General features: G+C 43.3%; 3 protein-coding genes across 4 annotated transcripts; all 3 read left to right on the top strand.

The window, feature by feature from the left end:
- The first annotated feature begins 2,653 nt into the window (after window positions 1–2,653).
- Window positions 2,654–7,290, top strand: LOC9266292 (putative BPI/LBP family protein At1g04970). The gene is made up of 6 exons (XM_015756894.3): window positions 2,654–3,240; window positions 3,921–4,060; window positions 4,713–5,067; window positions 5,645–5,893; window positions 6,233–6,358; window positions 6,712–7,290. The coding sequence occupies exons 1-6, from the start codon at window positions 2,836–2,838 to the stop codon at window positions 6,901–6,903; spliced, it is 1,467 nt and encodes a 488-aa protein (XP_015612380.1). The 5' UTR covers window positions 2,654–2,835; the 3' UTR covers window positions 6,904–7,290.
- Window positions 7,291–7,569: 279 nt separating this feature from the next.
- LOC9269203 (tRNase Z TRZ2, chloroplastic) lies at window positions 7,570–11,865 on the top strand. Its single transcript, XM_015756896.3, has 8 exons — window positions 7,570–8,080; window positions 8,651–8,813; window positions 8,891–8,961; window positions 9,085–9,180; window positions 9,251–9,364; window positions 10,003–10,071; window positions 10,208–10,282; window positions 10,383–11,865. Exons 1-8 carry the CDS (start codon window positions 7,661–7,663, stop codon window positions 10,470–10,472), a joined length of 1,098 nt encoding a protein of 365 aa, XP_015612382.1. The 5' UTR covers window positions 7,570–7,660; the 3' UTR covers window positions 10,473–11,865.
- Window positions 11,866–12,928: 1,063 nt separating this feature from the next.
- On the top strand, window positions 12,929–18,281 carry LOC9268919 (CO(2)-response secreted protease). 2 transcript variants are annotated; one of them, XM_026020285.2, is made up of 6 exons: window positions 12,929–13,232; window positions 14,532–14,963; window positions 15,491–16,025; window positions 16,184–16,287; window positions 16,409–16,636; window positions 17,249–18,281. In XM_026020285.2, exons 1-6 carry the CDS (start codon window positions 13,021–13,023, stop codon window positions 18,150–18,152), a joined length of 2,415 nt encoding a protein of 804 aa, XP_025876070.1. In that variant the 5' UTR covers window positions 12,929–13,020; the 3' UTR covers window positions 18,153–18,281. The 2 variants fall into 2 exon arrangements, with proteins under 2 accessions (XP_025876070.1, XP_015610772.1); XM_015755286.3 differs by having other exon boundaries at window positions 16,409–16,654.
- The last annotated feature ends 3,794 nt before the right edge of the window (window positions 18,282–22,075 follow it).

Raw genomic sequence — 22,075 nt, 5'->3', positions numbered from 1 at the left:
ATGTCTTGAACCTTTTTATTTTTAATTAAAAAAACAATTGAAAAAACTTATTTTAAAAATTTGAATCTTTTAGCTACGCATACTGTCATGCCGGTCTGCCTAATGTTCCATCGTTATTTGGTCACGCCGGCCTAACGGATGTGACAATGTTATTTGGCCTCGTCACCCTGACTAACGTGATAAGATAAAACTATCACGCCCGTTGTGGTGACGTGTCGATGTTATATTGCCACGTTGGATGGAATGGCGTGGTCAAAAGATCCATATTTTGAAGTAAGCTTTGGAATGGTTGGATGAAAATTTGGATATTCATGACATGCTTTTCAAACTACTAAACGGTATGTTTTGTGTAAAAAAAATTTTATATGAAAGTTATTCTAAAATATCAGATAAATATATTTTTTAAATTTGTAATACTTAATTAAACTCAATTAATTATACGTTAATACAATCTCGTTTTGTATAAACACTTAAGCTTCGTCTTAATCTGTATGAGTTTCAAAAATCACCTTAGCAATCAAATGTTTGAACACATACACGGAGTATTAAATATAAACGAAAAAGTTTAGATCCTCTAGCAAAATTTTTCGCCATGTCACATCAAATATTTAAACACATGCACGGAGTATTAAATATAAACGAAAAAAACTAATTACACAGATTGCGTATAAAATTGCGAGACGAATCTTTTAAGCCTAATTGCTCCATAATCTGACAATGTGGTGCTACAGTAAACATTTGCTAATGACGGATTAATTAGGCTTAATAAATTTGTCTTGCAGTTTACAGGCTAAATCTGTAATTTATTTTATTATTAGTCTATGTTTAATCTATAACTAATATAAATATTCGAATTTTTCCGGTCGTCACACTGGTTTTTCGTCCCGCTTCGTCGCCCCCCCTCCCCCAAAATCCCAATCCGAATCCAATCAAACCCCGGAAAAAAATAACAATCACAATCGGAGTTCAATCACACAAATCATGATGCATGTACACATATATATCCAAACCAAAACCAAAAATTAGATCAAGGGGGTCACCACCGCCGTCGCCATTGCCGTCGCAGAGACGGCTGGCCGCCGGCGGCTTCCCTCCTGCTAGATCCGGTGGAGGGGAGAGCGCCGCCACCGCCGGTCCCTCCCGTTAGATCCGCCGGCGGTGGCGGCGGAGGGCGCTCTCCGGTGGTAGGGGAGAGGGCCGCCGCCGTCGTCGGTGGTGGGAGAGGACTCCGCCGCCGCCGCTGCTCGCGGGAGAAGGGGCGCCATCGCCGCCGCTCGCGGGGCACCTCTCCTCCCGCTAGATCCGCCGCCGGTGGTGGGGGAGGGTGCCGCCGACGCCGCTGTGGGGGGTGGGCGCGCCGCCGCTGACGCCGCCACTACCGCCGGATCCATCGCTGCCGGATCTAGGGCGGGAGGGAGGCGAGAGGGGAGGAGGGAGCCGCCGCCACCGCCGACGGACTCACCCGCCGACGCCATCGACACCGCCATCGCCGCTGGATCTGGGGCAGGAGGGAGGCGAGAGGGGAGAAGGGAGCCGCAGCCGCCACCGGATCTGCCGCGGGAGGGAGGCTAGAGGGGGTGGAGGGAGCCGCCGCCCCCACCCTCGGATCTGTCGCGGCCGCCACCAACCCGCCACCGCCGACCCGAGAGGGAGAGGAGGAGGGGCGCCGCCGTGGCTTTGACTGAGAGGATCACCTCCCCGGGAGCCGCCGGTGGTGGGGAGAACGCCACCGCGCTGCCGGTGGTGGGGGAGGACGTTGCCGCGCCGCCAGTGGTGGGGGAGACGCCATCGCCGCTCGCGGGGGGAGGGCGCCGCCTCTGCTCGGGAGGGAGGGCGCCGCCGCGGACCGCCGCCGCTCACGGGGGGAGGGGTGCCGCCACCGCTCGGGGGCACGGAGGGGAGGGCGGCGAAGTGAAATGGGAGGGAGGGGAGGGAAATGGGCTAGGGTTTTGGCGGCTGAGAGGGAGGGGGTTTTGTTTCCCCGATATCGACGCTCGGCCGTCCGATCAAAACCCTAGAAATCGGACGGCCGGTGTCATCCGGGCCGAAATCGGCCCAAGAGGGATCGAGAGTGAGGCCACTTTTCTGGCTCAAGCCCAGGTTGCGGCTTGGGGAGGGGAAGTGAGCCCACGCGTGCGCAAAAGGCCGTGGGCCGACCGGTAAGGGCCGAAAATAAGTCTATTTTAGGTCCCTCGGGCCGAAAAAAAGAGAGAATAAGTTCATGTTTAGTGCTCATTTTTTCAGAAGCATTACAATTATAGTTATTTCTCACACTTACTTTACTTGTAAATTTATTTAATTATACACATATACCTACTTAAAAATATCAAATATTTCAGCGAATTTGTATTTTAATTAATTGCATATTTTTCTGATATGTACGCTTCCCGTTGCAACGCACGGGCACTTTTGCTAAACCAAACAACACTTTTGGTTAATATACACACTCCGTAATCACCCGGTGCAACGTACGGACACTTTTGCTAGTACTTTAAATATGTGTTCATATATCCAATATGACACACTAAAAATTTACACCCTGCATCTAAACACAGCCTCAATCATGAAATATTGAATTCCTATTTTTCAAGAGGATATACGCGGCATGAGCCCATGGACAGGCATTTACCGCCGCTGTTCCCCGCCTAGCCACGTCTCTGCCACGTCACCACGGCCACTCCCCGGGGAAGACGACCGTTCAAACCCGCCGCGACTACCCGACGGCGGCGCCCATGCCGCCGCCTTCTCCCTCACGCCACTCCCACTCCGGCCACCGCCTCCACCTCCTCCTCCCCAATCCCTAGCCTCTCTCGCCTCGCCGGCGCCGGCGTCGCCATGGCGGCAGCCGCCGCCCCTCTCCCCACCCTCCCCCTCCTCCTCCTCCTCCTCACCTTCCTCTCCGCCGCCTCCGCGTCGCCGCACATCTCCGCCGTCATCTCCCAGTCGGGCCTCGACTTCGTCAAGGACCTCCTCGTGTCCCGCGCCGCGGAGGCCATCGTGCCCCTGGAGGTGCCCGACATCGAGAGGTCCGTGAGCATCCCGGTCATCGGCACCGTGGACATGGTCGCCTCCGGCATCGTCCTCCACGGCGTGGCGGTCGACGACTCCACCGTCGCCGTCGGGGACGACGGGATCGTGGTGGCCGCGTCGCTGTCCAGCGTTAATCTTACTATGGGGTGGAGCTACTCCTATAGCGCCTGGGTCGTCACGATCTCTGACAGCGGTAATGCCTCGATTCAGGTATGGGTCGCGGTATTCATGCGTTCAATTGTTGTTGTTTTTTTCACAGTTCGAGAGATGATGCTAGATTGGAGGGGGACTTCCATGATTGACAAGTTAATGTTCAAAATTAGTGGTTTAGTGTCTGAATTTGCGCTTATTGGCATGTATGGAATGAAACATGTATGTAAAGTAGAATCCAGCACGTTATGAAATTGAGTAGCTTTGAAGACACTTTCAAATCTAGTTCTTTAGTTGGTACATGAGTAATTTACATTGATAGGCACAATAGCTGGTTACTTGTTGCACGGTGCATATTGGGGTGACATGTGGGCTGCCTATTAGGAGCAGCTGGCATTTGTGCTTAGGATTTACTTCAAGATGATCTTAACTTTTTCTCTAGATCATTTTAGCTCAATGGAGTTTACAATTCTAAGCACCTAAATAGCAGCATTGCAGCAGGCAAGCAACATTTCAATAACATAGATATCCTATATGCTCCTCAGTTAATTTGTTGGAATTATAAGCTGCTTCTTTTTTAAAAAGTAAAAACGTCTCAGTTGTGTTTTTGAAAGTTTACACCGAAACAATGTCACCTATGGCACTTACACCTTATTTACCTGTATTATTTGAGTACTAGACACCCTTGACATGTATATATACGAAGGTACAAGATGTATTCATGATTCCTTTTCGCTAAGGTTGATGGAATGGATGTTGGGATTTCCATGGGGATGAAGAATCAAAATGGGTCTCTCAAGCTGTTCGTTACAGAATGTGGCTGTAATATGAAGAGCTTGGACATATCACTGAACGGAGGAGCATCTTGGTTTTATCAGGGGTACGTGCTTCACAATTTTACATATGCAAAAACTTGTCAAATTAACTGAGGTTGCTCTGTAAATTGCTTGTTTGGTCGTTAGATCAGAGGGCGCTCATCCCTTGCTCAGTCCCTGAAAATGAGATAACATAGGCTTTTGATATCTGCTCTGTCAACAAGCCCTGGTTCAGTCCCTGCTTCCTCCAGCCCTTATCCTGAAAGAGGATACTTTTTCTTCCCCACTCATCTTATTAAGCCTTTTTCTTTGCCGGCTTAGCTTCCGTGCCCAGATAGACTTTGACTATACTATAAAAGAGAGCTAGATGATCTGTTATCAAGTGAGAAGAAAGGCTGGTCCAGAACCAAGCGAACAAGGGCTTGTACTGTCGGAGGTTCCAATGGTTCCATTCTTGATCTGATTTCTCGCTATCTTATTCGGTGGCACAATACAAAACAAAATATGACTCCTATAATTGCCCGATGTGGGTAGCCATGCCCATTCTAATTCTATTTTTCTGTACATCAGCAATATATATAGGAAACATGGTTTATATCTGTGGTTAGAATATCATGCAATTTTTTTTGTCAAAATAATTGCCCTATATATTCCTGAATGCTGTTGATATTTATCTGACCCCACATGGATTGATATTATTCCTCTTACCTTTTCTAGGTTTGTAGATGGTTTCAGTAATCATATCAGATCATCAGTAGAAAATGCAATTACGAAGAAAATAATGGAGGGTGCATCAAAGCTTGACTCATTCCTTGGAAGCCTTCCAAAGAAAATCGATGTTGATAGCATCGCTGCTATGAATGTGACATTTGTTAGTGATCCACTCTTCAAGAGTTCCTCTGTGGAGTTTGATATCGATGGACTGTTCATTCCATCTGATAAAACTGCAGTTTCAAGACACATGCATTTTAGAGGTGTAAAATATGTACCACCTCTTGGTAGCTCTTCAAAAATGCTATGGATTTCATTGGATGAAGATGTTTTCAACTCTGTTTCAGCTCTCTATTTCAAGGTATATCAGAATTCATAAGAAAGTGGTTGTTATCATGGTTAAAGGATTAAAGCCTTACTGCAGATGTGTAAAGTTGAAGGATTATCTGAACTTGCTTTTGTCAAAAGATATATATATATATATATATATATATATATATATATATATATATATATATATATATATATATATATATATATATATATATATTACACAAAAGAAAGATATATATTTTGTTGATTGTGTCCGTCTAGAGTAGCTAACTTGAACACGTGTTCATGTTTGAATGGAAACAATTATTCCCTCCGTCCCAGAATATAAGCATTTTTAGAGTTGGACATGGTTACTAAGAAAGTAGGTAGAAGTGAATGGTGGAGGGTGGAGGGTTGTGATTGGTTAAGTAGTGGTAGTAGGTGGGAAAAATGAATGGTGGGGAGTTGTGATTGGTTGGGAAGAGAATGTTGGTGGAGAAGTTGTTATATTTTAGGACAAATCTTGAGGGCTAAAAGTTGTTATATTTTGGGACGGAGGGAGTAACAAATATGCTAATAGCTGTAAAAATATATATTCTAATTGATATGATACTTGGATTGTTCAGGCTGGTTCACTACAACGTATGGTGGATAAAATTCCTGATCAGCTCTTCCTGAATACTGCTAGTTGGAGGTTTTTGATTCCAAGGTTATATCAGAAGTACCCCAATGATGATATGCTGCTGAATATTTCAGCTACTTCACCTCCTTCCGTGAGGATTAATGTGGGTAGGATTGATGCCGCAGTTGACTTAGATGTCACAGTTAATGTTTTGGATTTTGATGAGATAGTTCCAGTGGCGTGCATATCAGTGGTGAGATTTTTCTAATAATTTCCTTTCCTGATTTCATTTGATTTCATTGCTAGTTGCTTGACTTATGGAAAGTAAACATATTGAAATGTAACAGTATTGCACCATCTGGCAGCACTTGTATACTGTCCGTGTTGTCTTTGACCTTCAGCATTTCATATTTTCTCCCACTGAGAATTTTAGAAATGAAATCTATGGCACATTGAGTTGTGTTCATGTTTTCTTTTTTTGTTTCATCCGTTGATTTACAATTGGACTTCCATTATACATAAACATTTCTACACGAGGAAACACGTGCAATTTCCACCTCTTTGATACCGTTGTCGCATATTGTTTCCACAGTCAGTTACTGTCTCTGGAGCTGCAGTGGTTTCTGGGAACAATCTTGCTGGAAGAGTCGAGTTAGATTATTTCTCATTCACCTTGAAGTGGAGCAAAGTTGGCAAACTTCATACCTTCATAGTTCAGGTATTTTGGCCTGTATTATACGATTTAATGACATTCCACAGTTTGTAATTTATGATGGTGTAATAGAAAAGAGGTGAGCTTGGGAATCTCCATCCTATATTTATGGATATGCCTAATTTCCAAGAGGGACTCTGAGGGGCTAACTAAGACATGCGTTATCCTATTGGAAAGAAAAAAGTAATTTCGGTTGAAAATGCCTTCTTCATAAAGTTCTTTTACCTAGTATAGCGGAAAGGCCTAATTTCTGAATGAAGTTGTTAATTGTGGAGCTGCACATGTATTTTATTATCATTGGTGAACATTTGTTTCTTAACTTCTGAATGTCTAATTGATTCTAATTTTTGTATTGGCAGAGTGTGATGCAGATCTTGTTGAAAAAATTGTTTGTGCCCTATGTGAATTCATATCTCAAAAGAGGCTTCCCATTGCCTATCATCAAGGGGTTCTCCATCAGCGATGCATACATCCTCACTTCCCAGTCAAGAATAATTGTTAGCTCTGATGTTGCCTTCATCGGAGGTCATACTCCCTATTTAAGCCAATGAAAGCATCTGGCAAGAAGTAGGCTTGTTGCTCAATCAGCAAAGCATCAGAAATCGCCATGTCCCATGGAACGTGTAGTGCTACTTCCTCAACATGTTAGCATTATTTCGTTCTGCTGTATAATGTTCTTTTGTAAATAACCGTAGGAGTTGTACATATGTAAATCTAGGAACCATAGAACTGTAGAAATAGGCTGCTGCTATACTGGAGAAATGGTGGGTTGGTTGTGATGTACCCACAATTCTTCCAAATGAACTGGCAATATACTTGTACACGTTCTGTCAAAAAAAAAAATGTACACTCCACTGTATAGTGTTCAGTTCTGTAATCTATGCTGAATTTGCTGTATTTAACCATAATCTGGAAATGTATCATCGTTCCAGTATCAATTCCTGACTTCTTGTATTGGTAAGATATAAATTATCACTGCAATCTGCCTCACTGAACCTGTAAACACAAACTGATCTCTCTTTATTTTCAGTGTAGCTGAATTTGACATTTTACACTATCAAAATAAATAAATAAACAAATAGAATTTGGCATTTTACAGGAAGCTCCTTGAGGCCTTGAGTAATCAGGGGTCAGTGACTCTCTTCCTCCTCCTCCTCCTCCAATTGGAAAAACAATTTTAGGATAAGACAGGGGCTACCCCGCAAAAATGACTCTCCGTTATCCTCGAGTCGAGTTCCCCCCAAAACCCAGAAAACCCCACGACGCCGTCGCCACCGTTCGTCTCCGCCTCCGCCTCCGCCGCCGGAAATGGCGGCCACCTCCCTCCTCTCCCTCCCCTCGCTCCGCCTCACCCACCGCCTCCTCGTCCCCGCGTCGTCGTCCGCCCCAGCCTCCCGCTCCCAGTTCCAAACGCTCGCCGCGAAGAAGGCAGCCGTCGCCACGGGCACCGGCGAGGGCGGCGGCGGGGGGCGTGGAGCGGGCGGCGGGCTGCTGTCGGTGCTCGACCGGGCGATGGCGGACGAGGAGGAGTACCGCCGGGCGCGCGCGCAGGTGCACCGTAAGGGCGTGGAGGTGGAGGGGTACGCCATCGAGGGGGTCTCCGTCGGCGGGCACGAGACCTGCGTCACCGTGCCGTCCCTCAACGTCGCCTTCGACATCGGCCGCGGGCCGCTCTTCGCCGTGAGCCAGGACTACCTCTTCATCACCCACGCCCACCTCGACCACATCGTGAGCGCCCCGAGCCCTGTCCTGGTTTGATTCATTCCTGTGCTGCTTGTGCTTCGTGAATTTCGTGTAGAGGCAACTGCGCCTCTAGCTAAGCTTGGGTGCGCCATCGGTGAAGTTTCATAGAAAAGCTGATGTAAGGGGATTGATTCAGTAATTTCAAGGGAATTGTCACCGGGGAAATGCCTGCTTAATTTACTATTTGGACTGTGGCCTTTAGTAAATGTCTGCTTAGTTTATTTGTTCAACAACATGCTATCGTGAATTCGTGATGGATAGGATTTTTATCACCAATTCTTCTGATAAGTTGGCCTAAGTTAGTCTGCGTGTAATTCTTAAATAATAAATAGTCTCATCTTGCTCTATACCTGCTTTTACTTTGGAGCGGTGTCAAGAAAATCATGATTGTGCCAACATATTTCTCCTTTGCATAGCAACGGGAGAATTTTCCAATGTTTTTCCCTTTAAACTGACGAATATGCTTCACTGTCAGTTTTTCCATTTGCTGCTCTAACAGAATCACAACATAAATGCAGCCATATCCACCTCAGTTTTGTTATTTTGATTGTTCAGGGTGGTCTCCCAATGTACATAGCAACTCGTGGCCTCTATAATTTGAAGCCACCCGTTGTATTTGTACCACCATGTATCAAGGATGATGTTGAGGATCTACTTCAAATCCATCGTAGAATGAGTCAAGTCGACCTTAAAGTGGAATTGGTTGCGCTTGATTTGGGTTTGAGCTCGTTTCACCTCTTCTTTCTGTGTTTCTCTCTCCTTGTTTATTTCTAATGTTTCTACGATTGCATTCAGGGGAGACATTTGAAATACGTAATGACCTTGTTGCCAGACCATTTGAGACTCACCATGCTATACCCAGCCAGGTATAACTCCCTAGGTCAATTTAAGTATAGTTAGCAAGCCAAAAGTTCTAGTTCTCACCTTTCTTGGACAATTTAGTGCTTAATAACTATTTCGCCCCTTGTGCGGGTTGTGTACATTCACAGGGTTATGTCATCTACTCTGTTCGGAGAAAGTTGAAAAAACAGTATGCTCACTTGAAGGGTAATCAAATAATGAAAATGAAGCAATCAGGCGCTGAGGTCAGCTAGCAATCTGTTCTATATAAGAAATATATTCTGCACTGTTACTCACTGCCTTCTTTTCTGTCAGATTACAGATACTATACTATATCCAGAAGTTGCCTTTACAGGTGACACAAAGTCTGATTTTATTCTTGACCCACGAAATGCAGATGCCCTGAGAGCAAAAGTCCTTATAACTGAGGTATTGGCTTTAGATTTTAGTTTCCTTGATTATTGCCCTTTCTCCCAAGCCTGTCAAAAGTATTTGTTCCAGCTGTATGTAATCAGTCACATTTAGAGATGTAATCATTCTCATGGGACATGTCAAAGTCAGCAAAAAGGGTGTGAAGTATAATACTCCCTCCATCCCATAATATAAGGCGCGCACGAATTTCAAGATTCAACCTTTAAAACATTTGACCAACACTTAATATAATATGAAAATGAATTTTGTTTGTTAAAGATTACATCATTAGATTGAGATCTAAATTTACTTTCATGTGGTTATAATTTTGTTGCTACAAATCTTATAGTATATGAGAAATTATAAGCTAAAGATTAGTTTTGGAGACCGTGCCAACATTGACCACACCTTATATTATGGGATTGGGAGAGTAGTATAATACAGCTATAGTCTTGAAATATCAGAGAACAGTAAAAGGCAGTCTAAGTAAAACCACCCTATTATATTGATTTGTCACATCTTCAGACTGTAAAATAACAAAAGAACTTCCTTTTTATTTGATCAGAGGGTCCATCAAATCTGAAACATGACAAAATAATTTCAAATGTCCTCCCTATTGAATGCTTTGGCACCAACATTATTTGACCTTTTCACAGGCAACCTTCCTAGATGACCAAATTGATGTTGATCATGCTCGGGAGCATGGCCACATGCATCTCTCTGAGGTAAATGATGATGCACTTGTCACTTTCTCCCTGCCATGCTATGATTCTAATGAGCTTTGGGACAATTCTGATAGTTAAATGAGATGTCTGTATAAAGTATTACTGCATTAATGCAAATCTGGTATGTCGTCTACAGATAATGGAGCACTCCCAATGGTTTAGAAACAAAGCCATTGTACTGACACATTTCTCAAATCGATATAGTCTTGAGGTATGTAATCACTAACCTATAAATCATTGGGAATCCAGTGTTTCCTAAAAATAATAGTTGCGGATTCTAGACTAATCTGACCCAAATGATTATTTTGTAGGATATTAGACAAGCTGTTTCCAAACTACAGTCAAAGTTATCTTCAAAGGTTGTTGCACTGACGGAAGGCTTCAAATCTGACTATAGATAGTGTATAGAAGTAGGTCAGCTGTGCTTCTCACCCTTACTTGCTGAGAATAACTTGAGTTACTTACACTAGGAATTGGCCATTCATGAGGAAAAAGGGACAGAATTAATAGGTTTGTGCTGTTTGGCTTTTGTATGTGGCATTTATATCTCCTATCTTTCTATATTAGAAAATAAAGTTTATATAGCATTATAACTAAATGATTATTGTGATGGAAAAATCTATATTATACATGCCAAAGGTGATTCAGTAACATACATAACATTTTCTTGACACTCTCCAGCTTCCAGAATAAGAAAAGGTTAGCTAAAATCTCTCTCTTTCTGCTGTTTTTTTATTCCCCCCGCCCCCCCTTGTACTATCTCTCTCATGTACATATTATATTTTAATATATCACAGTAGGAGCCTATTCTGCTGTTTAACCGTCTAAAAAAAAGAATAAGAAAAGGTGTAAAAAGCTGGGTATTACAATACGTTGGAGAATCTGAAGGCCAAATAAACTGAAATCATGAAACGCATACATCTGCATGAAATCCAATAAGTTGTAAAATATCGTACAGTTTCATCCTTGAAAGCAACAAGCAGGCATACACTTCTATTACTGTGTACTGCGTACCATGAGTACGTTCTCTTGAAAAATAGATAAGTTACGAGTTTGTTCTGAAGTGTCGTACAGTATAATCCTTGAGAAGCAACAAGCACCCAAGCAGGCACACACTAATATTACTGCATAACATGAGTATCTTCTTTGGAATAGATCAACCAATGAGTTTGTTCTTTGAAGCTTCTTTTCTTGTATTCTTTTTTGCTAGGTACATGAGAGCAGTGGCAGTGCTGCTAGTATCTGGTTTTAGCATAACGGATTTTCCTTGCATCAATGTCTTGTTCACTTACATGTTCAACAGATTCGTCATCAGTGGAGCAACTTTCAGGATCTTCGCGTGCGGGAATGATGAATATGTCAGATTCATCAGGTAATCTGAAGCTAACTCTCCTCATGCTGTTTTGGCTCCTAATAGAGATTCTATCGATGGAGAAGCTGTCCCGGATGTTAGGAGAATTATTTTCATAAGAACAATCCGGGTTAATTGGGCAAACCTTTGGAGAGTGCCTCCGAGGTGATGGGGCTCCAATTGCCTCCCCCTGAAAGCTCTGAGGAGAATACAAGATGTCTTGAAGAGTGTTTTGCCTTATTTCTGCCTTGACTGTTCTGGTCTTGTTATGCTGCTGCTCCTCTTGAAGGCATCTGGGCTTCATTCTGTTGAATAGTGCTTTAACATGGCAACAGCTCTGTGAGCCCATCTTTTCCCTCTCTTCTTTGGTGATGAACGATAGTGTCATGGCAAATGCGCTTATATATGTCCATGCTCCGTATTGTGTTGGGCAAGTAAAATAATCTGTTTTGCATATACTAGGTTGTGTCAAACCTTGTTCATGTCAAAGTAGGACGAATTATGGTGATTGAATCAAGGAACGTAAAGGAGAGATAGAACACTTATTTTGGATTAGGTTTGGGGAAGTCATTGATGTTTCCAAACTAACTTGAAAGATACTATTCATCTTGTGATATTATTGTTGTCACTAGTTGGGGATGTCAAACATGATAAGCCTGCTTACACTTAGGATTTGGTACAGACATTAGCGGAGTATATGATGATGAACTTACTGAATCCTGACAAAAAATATGTGGATGGTACTAGAATGCAACTAGGTAACTTTGTCTATACTACTAGTAGCTATTTAGGCTCGGCGCATGCTCGAGAGAAGGTGAGATCGCGCACTAGTGCGCGGCTGCACTCCAAGACTAGTGATATACTATACTCTACTCTACTCGAGTAGCTAGCCAGCGCAGCGCAGTGGTGCACGCACCATCACGGCGCACCCGATCCACAATTAACCTACCCCTCGCGCTCGCAGCCACATATCATGCGCACGCACGCGCAAGCGCCGGCTGATCCGATCCGATCCGATCCCACCAGGCGACCACTACCTCAATACTTCCATTCTAACATTTTCTATATTTATATTAATGATAATAAATCTAAATAGATATATATGTCTAGATTCATTAATATCAATATAAATATAGTAAATGCTAGAATGACTTACGTTGTAAAACAGAAAGAGTAGTATACTCCAGCCAACTACTAACTCTAAATCATCTATAGTCTATCTAATAACTAATTTATACTAGTTAATTACAAATATATAATACACCATGATAATTGGTCCTACATATCATATATATATATATATATACACACATATATATACACATACATTTTAAAGTTCGTGCTACAGCGATGTATATCTATAACCCGTTTTTCTTCTCTCCTCTCTCTTATCTCCTTCACGTATGTTTATACTGCTCTTATTACCTCCGGTCACCGGCACGTACGGACGTGACGACGTCGCACGCGCGCGCTTATAAATGCAGCCATACATAGTGCGATCGTTTCGTGGCCAGAGAGAGAGAGAGGGGGAGAGAGAGAGAGAGCAGAGCTTGAACTGACCGGCCGGTGCAGTACAAATAAAAATTATACGAGCAATCATGTGGTTGCTGCCGCTGATCTGCTTCGTCTTGGCCTTGCTGCTCGCCGCCGGCGCCAGCGGTGGTGGTGGTGCCGCGGCTGGAGGAGGAAATGGCGGCGGCGGCGAGCGGCGTGGGGTATACGTGGTGTACTTGGGCGCCGTGCCACCGCGGACCTCGCCCAACATCCTCCAGCAGACCCATCTCCGCCTCATCGGCGCCGTGCTCAAAAGGTCCATCGTAAAATAAATTAATTTTTAACTCTCTTCCTGTTGGTGCTAATGTCTCTCAAGTTGCACTAGCTAGCAGTAGCATGCATGTCAGTCAATAAGAAGGTACTCGCTCAGTTTGCCGATTTGTAGCATGGCATTAAATATATTCTCTCCGTTTTATATTAGAAGATGTTTTAATTTTTCAAAGTTAAATTTCTTTATATATTAGAAGATGTTTTATTTTTTAAAGTTAAATTTCTTTACGTTTGGTCAAGTTTACGGAAAAATGTAACAAGTTCTACGATACTGTGTTAGTTCCATTCAATCTAAATACTGATTTTTTAAAAAAAAATCACGATAGACATACACACGCCACTACATACGCAGCACCGCACTCACACCCTCACAAATGGACCCCCCCCTAACATATGCTCTAAGAGATAGAAACCAACGGCACATCCTTGATCTAACAAAAATCCTGTTAAAAAGCACATGCAGACCATCGACATATCCCTTATCTCACTAAAATTCTATTAAAAGTCTACATGCATGTGCATAATATTCGTGGGCACCAGAATTTGAACCCTGGTTAGTAGAATCATACACTCACGACTCCGCTACCACACCACTAGTGTTTTTCCAAATATTGAATATAGTACGATTGTATAGTATAAAAACTATTTATATGTTTTTCTTGATCAAACATATATGATTTGACTTAAAAAAACAAAGCATCTTATAATGTGAAATAGAGGTAGCAGTTTTCTAAAAAAAAACTCCATATAAATTAAAATAAGCAGACATTGTTACGTTAATTTAAAAACCCGTGTACACTTCTCTCACTTTGCTACAGTGTTGCACTTCTTGTTAATTTAACATTGTCTTTCTCTTTAACTATTTTCAATGGTTGAAGATTATTTTAATCTTACTATCGTTATATGGCTTAATTATGGTGAAATAAAATGTGAGAATTTACTTGGATATTTTTTATATGACTTCTTCTATATTTTCAAAAGCAAATAAATTTAAAAACCGACTAAAACACGGATAACGTATCAAAGTACCGACAAATTTATTTTCAATTTTGATAATAGAAAAAATAAAGATAAAGATAAAGAAGTAGATATGGAGATAGAGAATTTTCGTCAAACGGTTCTGAATTTTATGCCCAAAGATATTGGGATGCATATTATTGGTAAAAGGAAACCTCAGTAGCACAAAGTGATCACCAACGCAACACGTGTGTTGCGTGTGTCACGTCACGTCGACGTCATTGTGCCACACGTTAGTAACCGTGTCATGTGTGCACTACGCGAACAGGGGGCAGCCAGTGGAGAGCGTGGTGGTGCAGCAGTACAAGTACGCCTTCTCCGGCTTCGCCGCGCGGCTGTCAGCGGCGGAGGCCGCCGCGCTCCGCCGGAAGCCCGGCGTCGTCTCCGTCTTCGCCGACCCTGTCTACCACCTCCACACCACCAGGTCATGGGACTTCCTCCAGCAGCAGACGACGGCCGCCGTCGACGTCAAGACTGGCGGCTCCGCCCACCGCCGCCGCCGCTCGCCCCGCGCCCGCGCCGCCGCAGCATCAGCGTCGACGTCGTCGTCCCCGACGGCCGACACCATCATCGGCCTCCTCGACTCCGGCGTCTGGCCCGAGTCCCCGAGCTTCGACGACGCCGGCTTTGGCCCTGTCCCCGCCAGGTGGAAGGGCGTCTGCATGGCCGGCGATGACTTCAACTCCTCCAGCTGCAACCGGTGAGTCGCCGACGCCTATGCCAGAGAAATTTGATTTTCTTTTTCTTAGTTAAAACTTTTGTGTTTAATTAAGTTTATAAAAAAATAGCAACATTTATGATACAAAATTAGTTTCATAATTTGACGTATATTTTGATACAATGTTGGTTTTACATTGAAAATTTACTACTTCTACTCCCTCTGTTTTAGGTTATGACTTTGGTCAAAATTAAACTACTCTAATTTTGACTAATTTTATAGAAAAAATAGTAATATTTTTAACTCAAGACAGATATATTATGTAAATTTATTCAATTATAGATTTAACGAAATTATACTGGTATTGTAAATATTATACTTTTTTCTATAAAGATAGTCAAATTTAGAGTAGTTTGATTTTGACCAAAGTCAAAACATTTTCTAATCTGAAACGGAAGTAGTATAATTTGGTCACTTAAAAAAATTAACTAAGAAAAAAGTCATTACAAATGACTTGTAATATGAAACGGAGAGTATATATCCTGATGTTTCCCGGGCGGCGCATGCAGGAAGCTGATAGGAGCAAGGTACTACGATGTCGGCGGCGAGGCGAAGCGGCAGTCAGCACGGAGCAGCGGGAGCTCGCCGCGGGACGAGGCCGGGCACGGGACGCACACCTCGTCGACGGCGGCCGGGAACGCGGTCACCGGTGCGTCGTACTACGGCCTCGCGGCGGGGACGGCCAAGGGCGGGTCGGCGTCGTCGAGGGTGGCCATGTACCGCGTCTGCTCCGGGGAGGGGTGCGCCGGGTCGGCCATCCTCGCCGGGTTCGACGACGCCGTCGCCGACGGCGTCGACGTCATCTCCGTCTCCCTCGGCGCGTCGCCCTACTTCCGCCCGGACTTCTCCGACGACCCCATCGCCATCGGCTCGTTCCACGCCGTGGCCAAGGGCATCATGGTCGTCTGCTCCGCCGGCAACGCAGGGCCGGACGCCGCCACCGTCGTGAACGCGGCGCCGTGGATCCTTACCGTCGCGGCGAGCACGATCGACCGCTACTTCCAATCGGACGTCGTGCTCGGCGGCAACAACACCGCTGTCAAGGTATATATCACAAAATTAAATATATCTGGACATGTTCTTTTTCCCAGATTCGTTGTATTAGAAAAAATCTCATCTATTTCTAATATCTCATCCGTCTAAAATCCTTGTGGGAGCACTCTCTTGTGATCTTAACTACCCCATTTTTATGGAATCTGTAGGGTGGAGCTATAAACTTCTCCAACTTGAACAAATCACCAAAATATCCATTGATCACCGGTGAATCAGCCAAGTCCAGCTCAGTTTCTGATACCGAGTCAGCAAGGTACGTACTACAAGGCAAGCTTAGTAACGAAACAAAATTAAATTAACAGAAAGTTTCAGCAGAATCTGAGTAAGTAGTTTCATGCCCAAAAATCAAATCATAACCACAAAATAATTTGTAGTCACTGTGAGCCGGGGACGCTGGATGCGAGCAAGATAAAAGGGAAGATCGTGCTGTGTCACCACTCGCGGAACAGCGACACGCCCAAGACGGAGAAGGTCGGGGAGCTCAAGAGCGCCGGCGCGGTTGGCGCCGTCCTCGTCGACGACCTTGAGAAGGCCGTCGCCACCGCCTACATCGACTTCCCTGTCACGGAGATCACCTCCAACGCCGCCGCCGACATTCACAAGTATATCTCCTCCACCAGGTACTATACGTAGTCCTTCACACTATAGCGATTATATACTACCTCCGTTTTTTAATATATGGCATCGTTAACTTTTTAACAATCATTTAATCATTCACCTTTATTTTTTTTTCAAATAGAAAAATATTTAAGTTATATTTATAAAACATTTGGTAATAAATCAAGTTACATTACAATATTCTCTCTCTCCTATAATATAAGCATATATTCTTAGAGTTGAACACAACTATTAAGAAAATAGATATAACTAAATAGGATTAGGCTACGATTAGATGAGAAGTGAAGGTATGTGAGAAAATTAAATGGTAGAGGATTGTAATTGGTTGAGAAGAAAATGCTGGTATATAAGTTATTATATTTTGAGACAAATTCTAAATGTTAAAAGTTGTTATATTTTTAGGACAGAGGGAGTAAATGATAATTACATTATTTTTTAATAAAATGAATGGTTAAATATATCTTAAAATATCAATGGTGTTATATATTAAAAAAATGGATGAAGTATACCCTAATTAGTGGCAGAATTAATTAAGCTCGATCGATCTCATCACATCACTCTCTCTTCCGTGCATGGTGATCAATTAAACTGCAAAGTGAGCCTGTCGTGACCATCACGCCGACGATCACCGTGACGGAGTACAAGCCGGCGCCGGTGGTCGCCTACTTCTCCTCGAGAGGCCCGTCGCCGCAGACGCCCAACATCCTCAAGCCGGACGTGGCGGCGCCGGGGGTGAACATCCTGGCGTCATGGATCCCGACGTCGACGCTCCCGGCCGGCGAGGAGAAGCCGTCGCAGTTCAACCTCGTGTCGGGGACGTCCATGGCCTGCCCGCACGTGGCCGGGGCGGCGGCCGCCGTCAGGGCGTGGAACCCGGCGTGGAGCCCTGCGGCGATCCGGTCGGCGATCATGACGACGGCGGCCCAGCTGAACAACGACGGGGCGGCCGTGACGACCGACTCGGGGTCGCCGGCGACGCCGTACGACCACGGCGCGGGCCAGGTGAACCCGGCCGCCGCGCTGGACGCCGGGCTGGTGTACGAGCTCGGCGAGGAGGACTACCTCCAGTTCCTCTGCGACTACGGCTACGACGCGTCCCAGATCAAGCTGGTCGCCGCCTCCCTCCCCGGCGGCTTCAGCTGCGGCGCCGGCGGCAACGCCAGCGACAGCAAGGACCTCATCTCCGGCCTCAACTACCCGTCGATCGCCGTCACGGGGCTCGGCAAGGCCGGCGGCACCAGGACGGTGAGCCGCGTCGTCACCAACGTCGGCGCGCAGCAGGAGGCGACCTACACCGTCGCCGTCGCGGCGCCGGCCGGCCTGGACGTGAAGGTGGTGCCCGGCAAGCTGGAGTTCACTAAGAGCGTGAAGAAGCTGGGTTTCCAGGTGTCCTTCTCCGGCAAGAACGCCGCGGCGGCGGCCAAAGGGGACCTGTTTGGGTCAATAACGTGGTCGGATGGAAAGCATACAGTTCGTAGCCCATTCGTTGTCACCATCTGAGAGTGAGATCACACACATCAGTGTGCAAGAGAGAGCACTTGTGTATTTCTAATGAAATATGGGACTGTCTAGATGACATATGACAGAAAAACATCTCACAAATCATACAAATTCTAGACCGTTGGACCATTTTAAGATTTCTGATTTCGTGTGTAATATTTCTATCCCTAACCCCCTTCCCCCCTCATCATTCCAGCACCGCCGCCACCTCTCGCGAGCTCGTGCGCGTGCGATGCCTTCGCCGTCCCGCCCCACACTCCGCCAGTACCCAGCCTCGTCGGCTGGCAGGAAGGGGTCAACGATGCAGGTGAGCCCCCCCTCCCCCCACCCCGACCAACCTCCTTCCCCTCTACCTCTCTTCCCCAACCGACGGCCTAAGTGCTCCTGCCCCGCCATCTAAAACTTGAGAAGTGAAGCCACGCCACATATTTCTTTTGTCGGCAACCACAGATTTCACAAATGGAGACTTCCCTATTGTTTGATCGTTGAAGTGTCTAACGGGTCTAGCTGTGTTTCAGAGCTTATTTGGTGGCTCCACAAACTAGATTTTTTTATAACGAAAATAAGAGTAAATTTTAGAAAATTATAGATACTTTGGTCAAATTACCTTAAAACTACAGATTTAATAATAAAATTATCACAAAACTATAGATTTTCGGTTTAAATCCTTAGCACCAATGTTACGTTTGGGTTATAAATATTCAAGTTTTGCGATCAAATTGACATTAAACATGTAGTTTTGTGATAAGTTTGTTACTAAATTTGTAGTTTTGCAATATTCCAACTTAAATATGTAGTTATGTGATAAATTTAGGGTTAAATATGTAGTTTTGTGATACATCATGTTAAATTTGTAGTTTTCTGATAATTTGGCTAAAGTAATTGTAGTTTTATGAGATTTACTCTAAAAATAATTTACATATCCGACTTAGTATAGCATAAGTTATAAGTTTGTATAGAACTTAAAAATTTCGACTAACATGGCGAGGCTGAGTCAGCGTGTGACATGTCACCCCCACATGTCAAGGACCTGTCTTATTGGTTTCCCCGCTCTTCCCCATCTTTCCAGGGCGGCCACACGCCGAGGAGAAGGGCAGCGGTCAGTGGTTGGGGGCCGACGACCGACGGGAAAGGAGTTGTGCACGCGGCGGCACCGAGCTCGAGCGGCCGCCTCATCTCCTCTCTTCGCTTACGACTGTGACCACGCCCTACCCCAATAACTCCCCTACACTGCTCAAATAGCCACCTTGTGAGGACGCCAAGAGGCTCAAGATAAAGATTGAGACGACGACAATAGCAATGCGCACGCATGAGAGAGAAGAGATGGAGGAGCTAGAGGAGAGGAGGCAACTGGTTCTCCGTTGCTCTCCTAGACTATCAGTTGTGCATTAGGAGAGATTGAAAAGAAGATGATGGAGAAGACGGGACAAAGAGAATGTTTTCCATCCTCGGTCTATGTTGGCAATACGATGAAAGTGGCAAAACATGGTAATATAACTCTAAACGTGATATATAGAGATTAACCACTTTGGCAAATAGCTATATAAACATTTGATAATTTTGGGGTAAAAAAAACTTTCAAATATAACTATAGTGTAAATGAGATGTAATTATATTTTTTAACTATTTATAATGTAACTTATACGTAACTCGCATATAACTAATTAAAACCAACCATATTTCCAGATGGCTAGAGATGGAACTTTGCAACTTGCTGGTCGAGGGTTTGATTCCCTTTTGTTTTCTCCTGGAACGAATGTCGCCGGTCATAAAATTGAAAGTTTTGGAAGATAAAAACTGATTTGTTTTTTTCCTTTTTGTTTTGGAAGATAAATCCGACGGAAACAAAATTAAAAGTTTTGAAAGATAAAGGTTGTCATTGGTTGGCCAATTGCAAATGATACGCCAAACAACATTTTAACGATAAAAAATAATTTATGATTAAAACTTTTACCAATGTATTCTTAATGACTTTAACACCAACGTTAGAAAAAAAAGTAAGATAACAACATCAAAATTAACTTGAAAAATAATTTTTAGTTATGACATTAGCATATACAACTTTGTCTAAAAAATAAATCCTAACTACGAATCTGAATAAATGCGTGTCAAGGTTCGTAGTTAGGATTGAGTTTTTTATGAGACGGAAGGCTAGAAGGGGTACGTTTTAGGGGGAAAAGACGTGGCCCAAACACTTTGGAGGTTTTTTTAGCAACTACAGAGGAAGCCTATGCAGATGTGTGGGCAATTTATTTATTGTTCATAAAAAGAATACTAAAAGAAATCATATCTTGCTATATTCATTATAAGAGCCCTAGATTAATATATAATGTTTAAAGAAAAAAATATTTAAATAGATCAAAGATATGCACTAAATGAAAATGGCTATCATATTCTAACAGAAATCACTTTGTCTTAGTTATATGTAAACACATAAGTGTTTTTTTATTAGGTAGATTTAAACCCAGTCACATTTTGTTAAGAAAGCAGCTGGGTTACCAGGCGTTCATGATAGGCCAGATCGTTGCTATGATGGTTCATACATGTTCATGAACTTAATGTTTTTCTCGCTTATTGAATGTAGTTTTGTGTGCTGACTTTTTTCTCACAAATGAGTTGTTTGTTCATAAGTATAATTTTCAACGTTTGCATGTTCTCTGTAAAATTATATGTTTAACACTCATACTAAATCCTTATATTGTTTGTTGCGCGCATCCACTTAATTGTAGGGCTTGTTCATTTTGCTACCATTTTCAACCTTACCTTTTGTTTTTTGCAAAATTACCCAAAAAGTGGCTACATTTAGTTGTTGTCAAATTTTAGTAAGTACATATGAAATTTTGCCAAAATTTGGCAACCTTGCCAAAATTTTGATAACCTTATCTAAATTTAGCAATGCTAAAACTTGGTAAAGTTAAAAATGATAGCAAAGTGAATAAGCCTTAGTACAAACTCTTAGTACAAACTAAGAGTGAAAGGTCAAAAGGTATAGGTTTCTTCACTGTCCCAACATCATTGGTGTTTACTCATCTTGGTGTATTATTGTTAGATGCATGCCTTTTAAATTGTGGGGTAGTGAAATGCTTGAAAGTTGAAACGTGAAAGCGTCACTCATACGCATGCATACTGCTATTCTGGCGATTTACCAGTTACTAGAATATCCTGCATAGTTAATCAATAAAAACCATTGTTTTATGTGGAATCCTATATGCTTATATAGTTCATCCCCACTAAGTGTAATTAATGTTATTTCTCTCTTCTATCATTAAGTCACGTCACTCCAATTATTTTTAGCCATTGGATGATAGATCTATGGTTCAAATTGTCTTCTTTCTTCTCTCTTTTCGGGAATACGCAAGGAGCGCATTTTTTTCATTAAGAGAAATAAAAGTTATTTACAATGATAAAAGGAAAACAAGCAGGGGACCAATACAGGATACTATGAAAAACTATAGGAATATCTCGCGCTAAATTTGGCTACCACGACCTCGTAAAGGCCAAACAGCGGGGATCCCGTGATTAGCCGACTTCCAAAGCATGGCCTCCTCTGCCATTGCTTTCGCCACTTCGGTCCAAGACCTTTGTTGTTGATTGAAGATTCGGTTGTTCTGTTCCTTCCAAATTATCCAAGTCACCAGTGTCACGACTTCACGATAGTGTCACGACCAGTGTCTCTTCTTTCTTCTCTCATAACACCAAGTAATCTCAATTATTTTTAGGCCTCAAAATTCATAAGTACCATTTTGTTTTATTTTTAATATTCATATTTCATCTTATTTGTACATATTGTGCAACTTAATTTCCCGCAACAACGTGACAGAGTATTTATCTAGTTCATATTACGAATCAGATCGAAATTATGATTTAGCCCAAATGGTATTATACTATTATTGATCTTTACTTGTACTTTTCACAGGCATCTA

Source organism: Oryza sativa, chromosome 9 (genome assembly GCF_034140825.1).
Source record: "Oryza sativa Japonica Group chromosome 9, ASM3414082v1".
Taxonomy (NCBI): domain Eukaryota; kingdom Viridiplantae; phylum Streptophyta; class Magnoliopsida; order Poales; family Poaceae; genus Oryza; species Oryza sativa.
Note: the sequence above shows the minus strand (reverse complement) of the source record. Positions and strands in the feature narration are given on the sequence as shown.

What these genes read in the sequence shown, in the direction of transcription:
- LOC9266292 (XM_015756894.3), top strand. Translation starts at nt 2,836, where the DNA reads ATGGCGGCAGCCGCCGCCCCTCTCCCCACCCTCCCCCTCCTCCTCCTC. An exon ending in GCATCTTGGTTTTATCAGGG is followed by an intron (nt 4,061 to 4,712) that starts GTACGTGCTTCA and finishes TACCTTTTCTAG; the next exon opens with GTTTGTAGATGGTTTCAGTA. An exon ending in TTCATACCTTCATAGTTCAG is followed by an intron (nt 6,359 to 6,711) that starts GTATTTTGGCCT and finishes TTGTATTGGCAG; the next exon opens with AGTGTGATGCAGATCTTGTT.
- LOC9269203 (XM_015756896.3), top strand. Translation starts at nt 7,661, where the DNA reads ATGGCGGCCACCTCCCTCCTCTCCCTCCCCTCGCTCCGCCTCACCCAC. An exon ending in ATTGGTTGCGCTTGATTTGG is followed by an intron (nt 8,814 to 8,890) that starts GTTTGAGCTCGT and finishes GATTGCATTCAG; the next exon opens with GGGAGACATTTGAAATACGT. An exon ending in ACCATGCTATACCCAGCCAG is followed by an intron (nt 8,962 to 9,084) that starts GTATAACTCCCT and finishes GTACATTCACAG; the next exon opens with GGTTATGTCATCTACTCTGT.
- LOC9268919 (XM_015755286.3), top strand. Translation starts at nt 13,021, where the DNA reads ATGTGGTTGCTGCCGCTGATCTGCTTCGTCTTGGCCTTGCTGCTCGCC. An exon ending in ATCGGCGCCGTGCTCAAAAG is followed by an intron (nt 13,233 to 14,531) that starts GTCCATCGTAAA and finishes CTACGCGAACAG; the next exon opens with GGGGCAGCCAGTGGAGAGCG. An exon ending in TCTGATACCGAGTCAGCAAG is followed by an intron (nt 16,288 to 16,408) that starts GTACGTACTACA and finishes AATAATTTGTAG; the next exon opens with TCACTGTGAGCCGGGGACGC.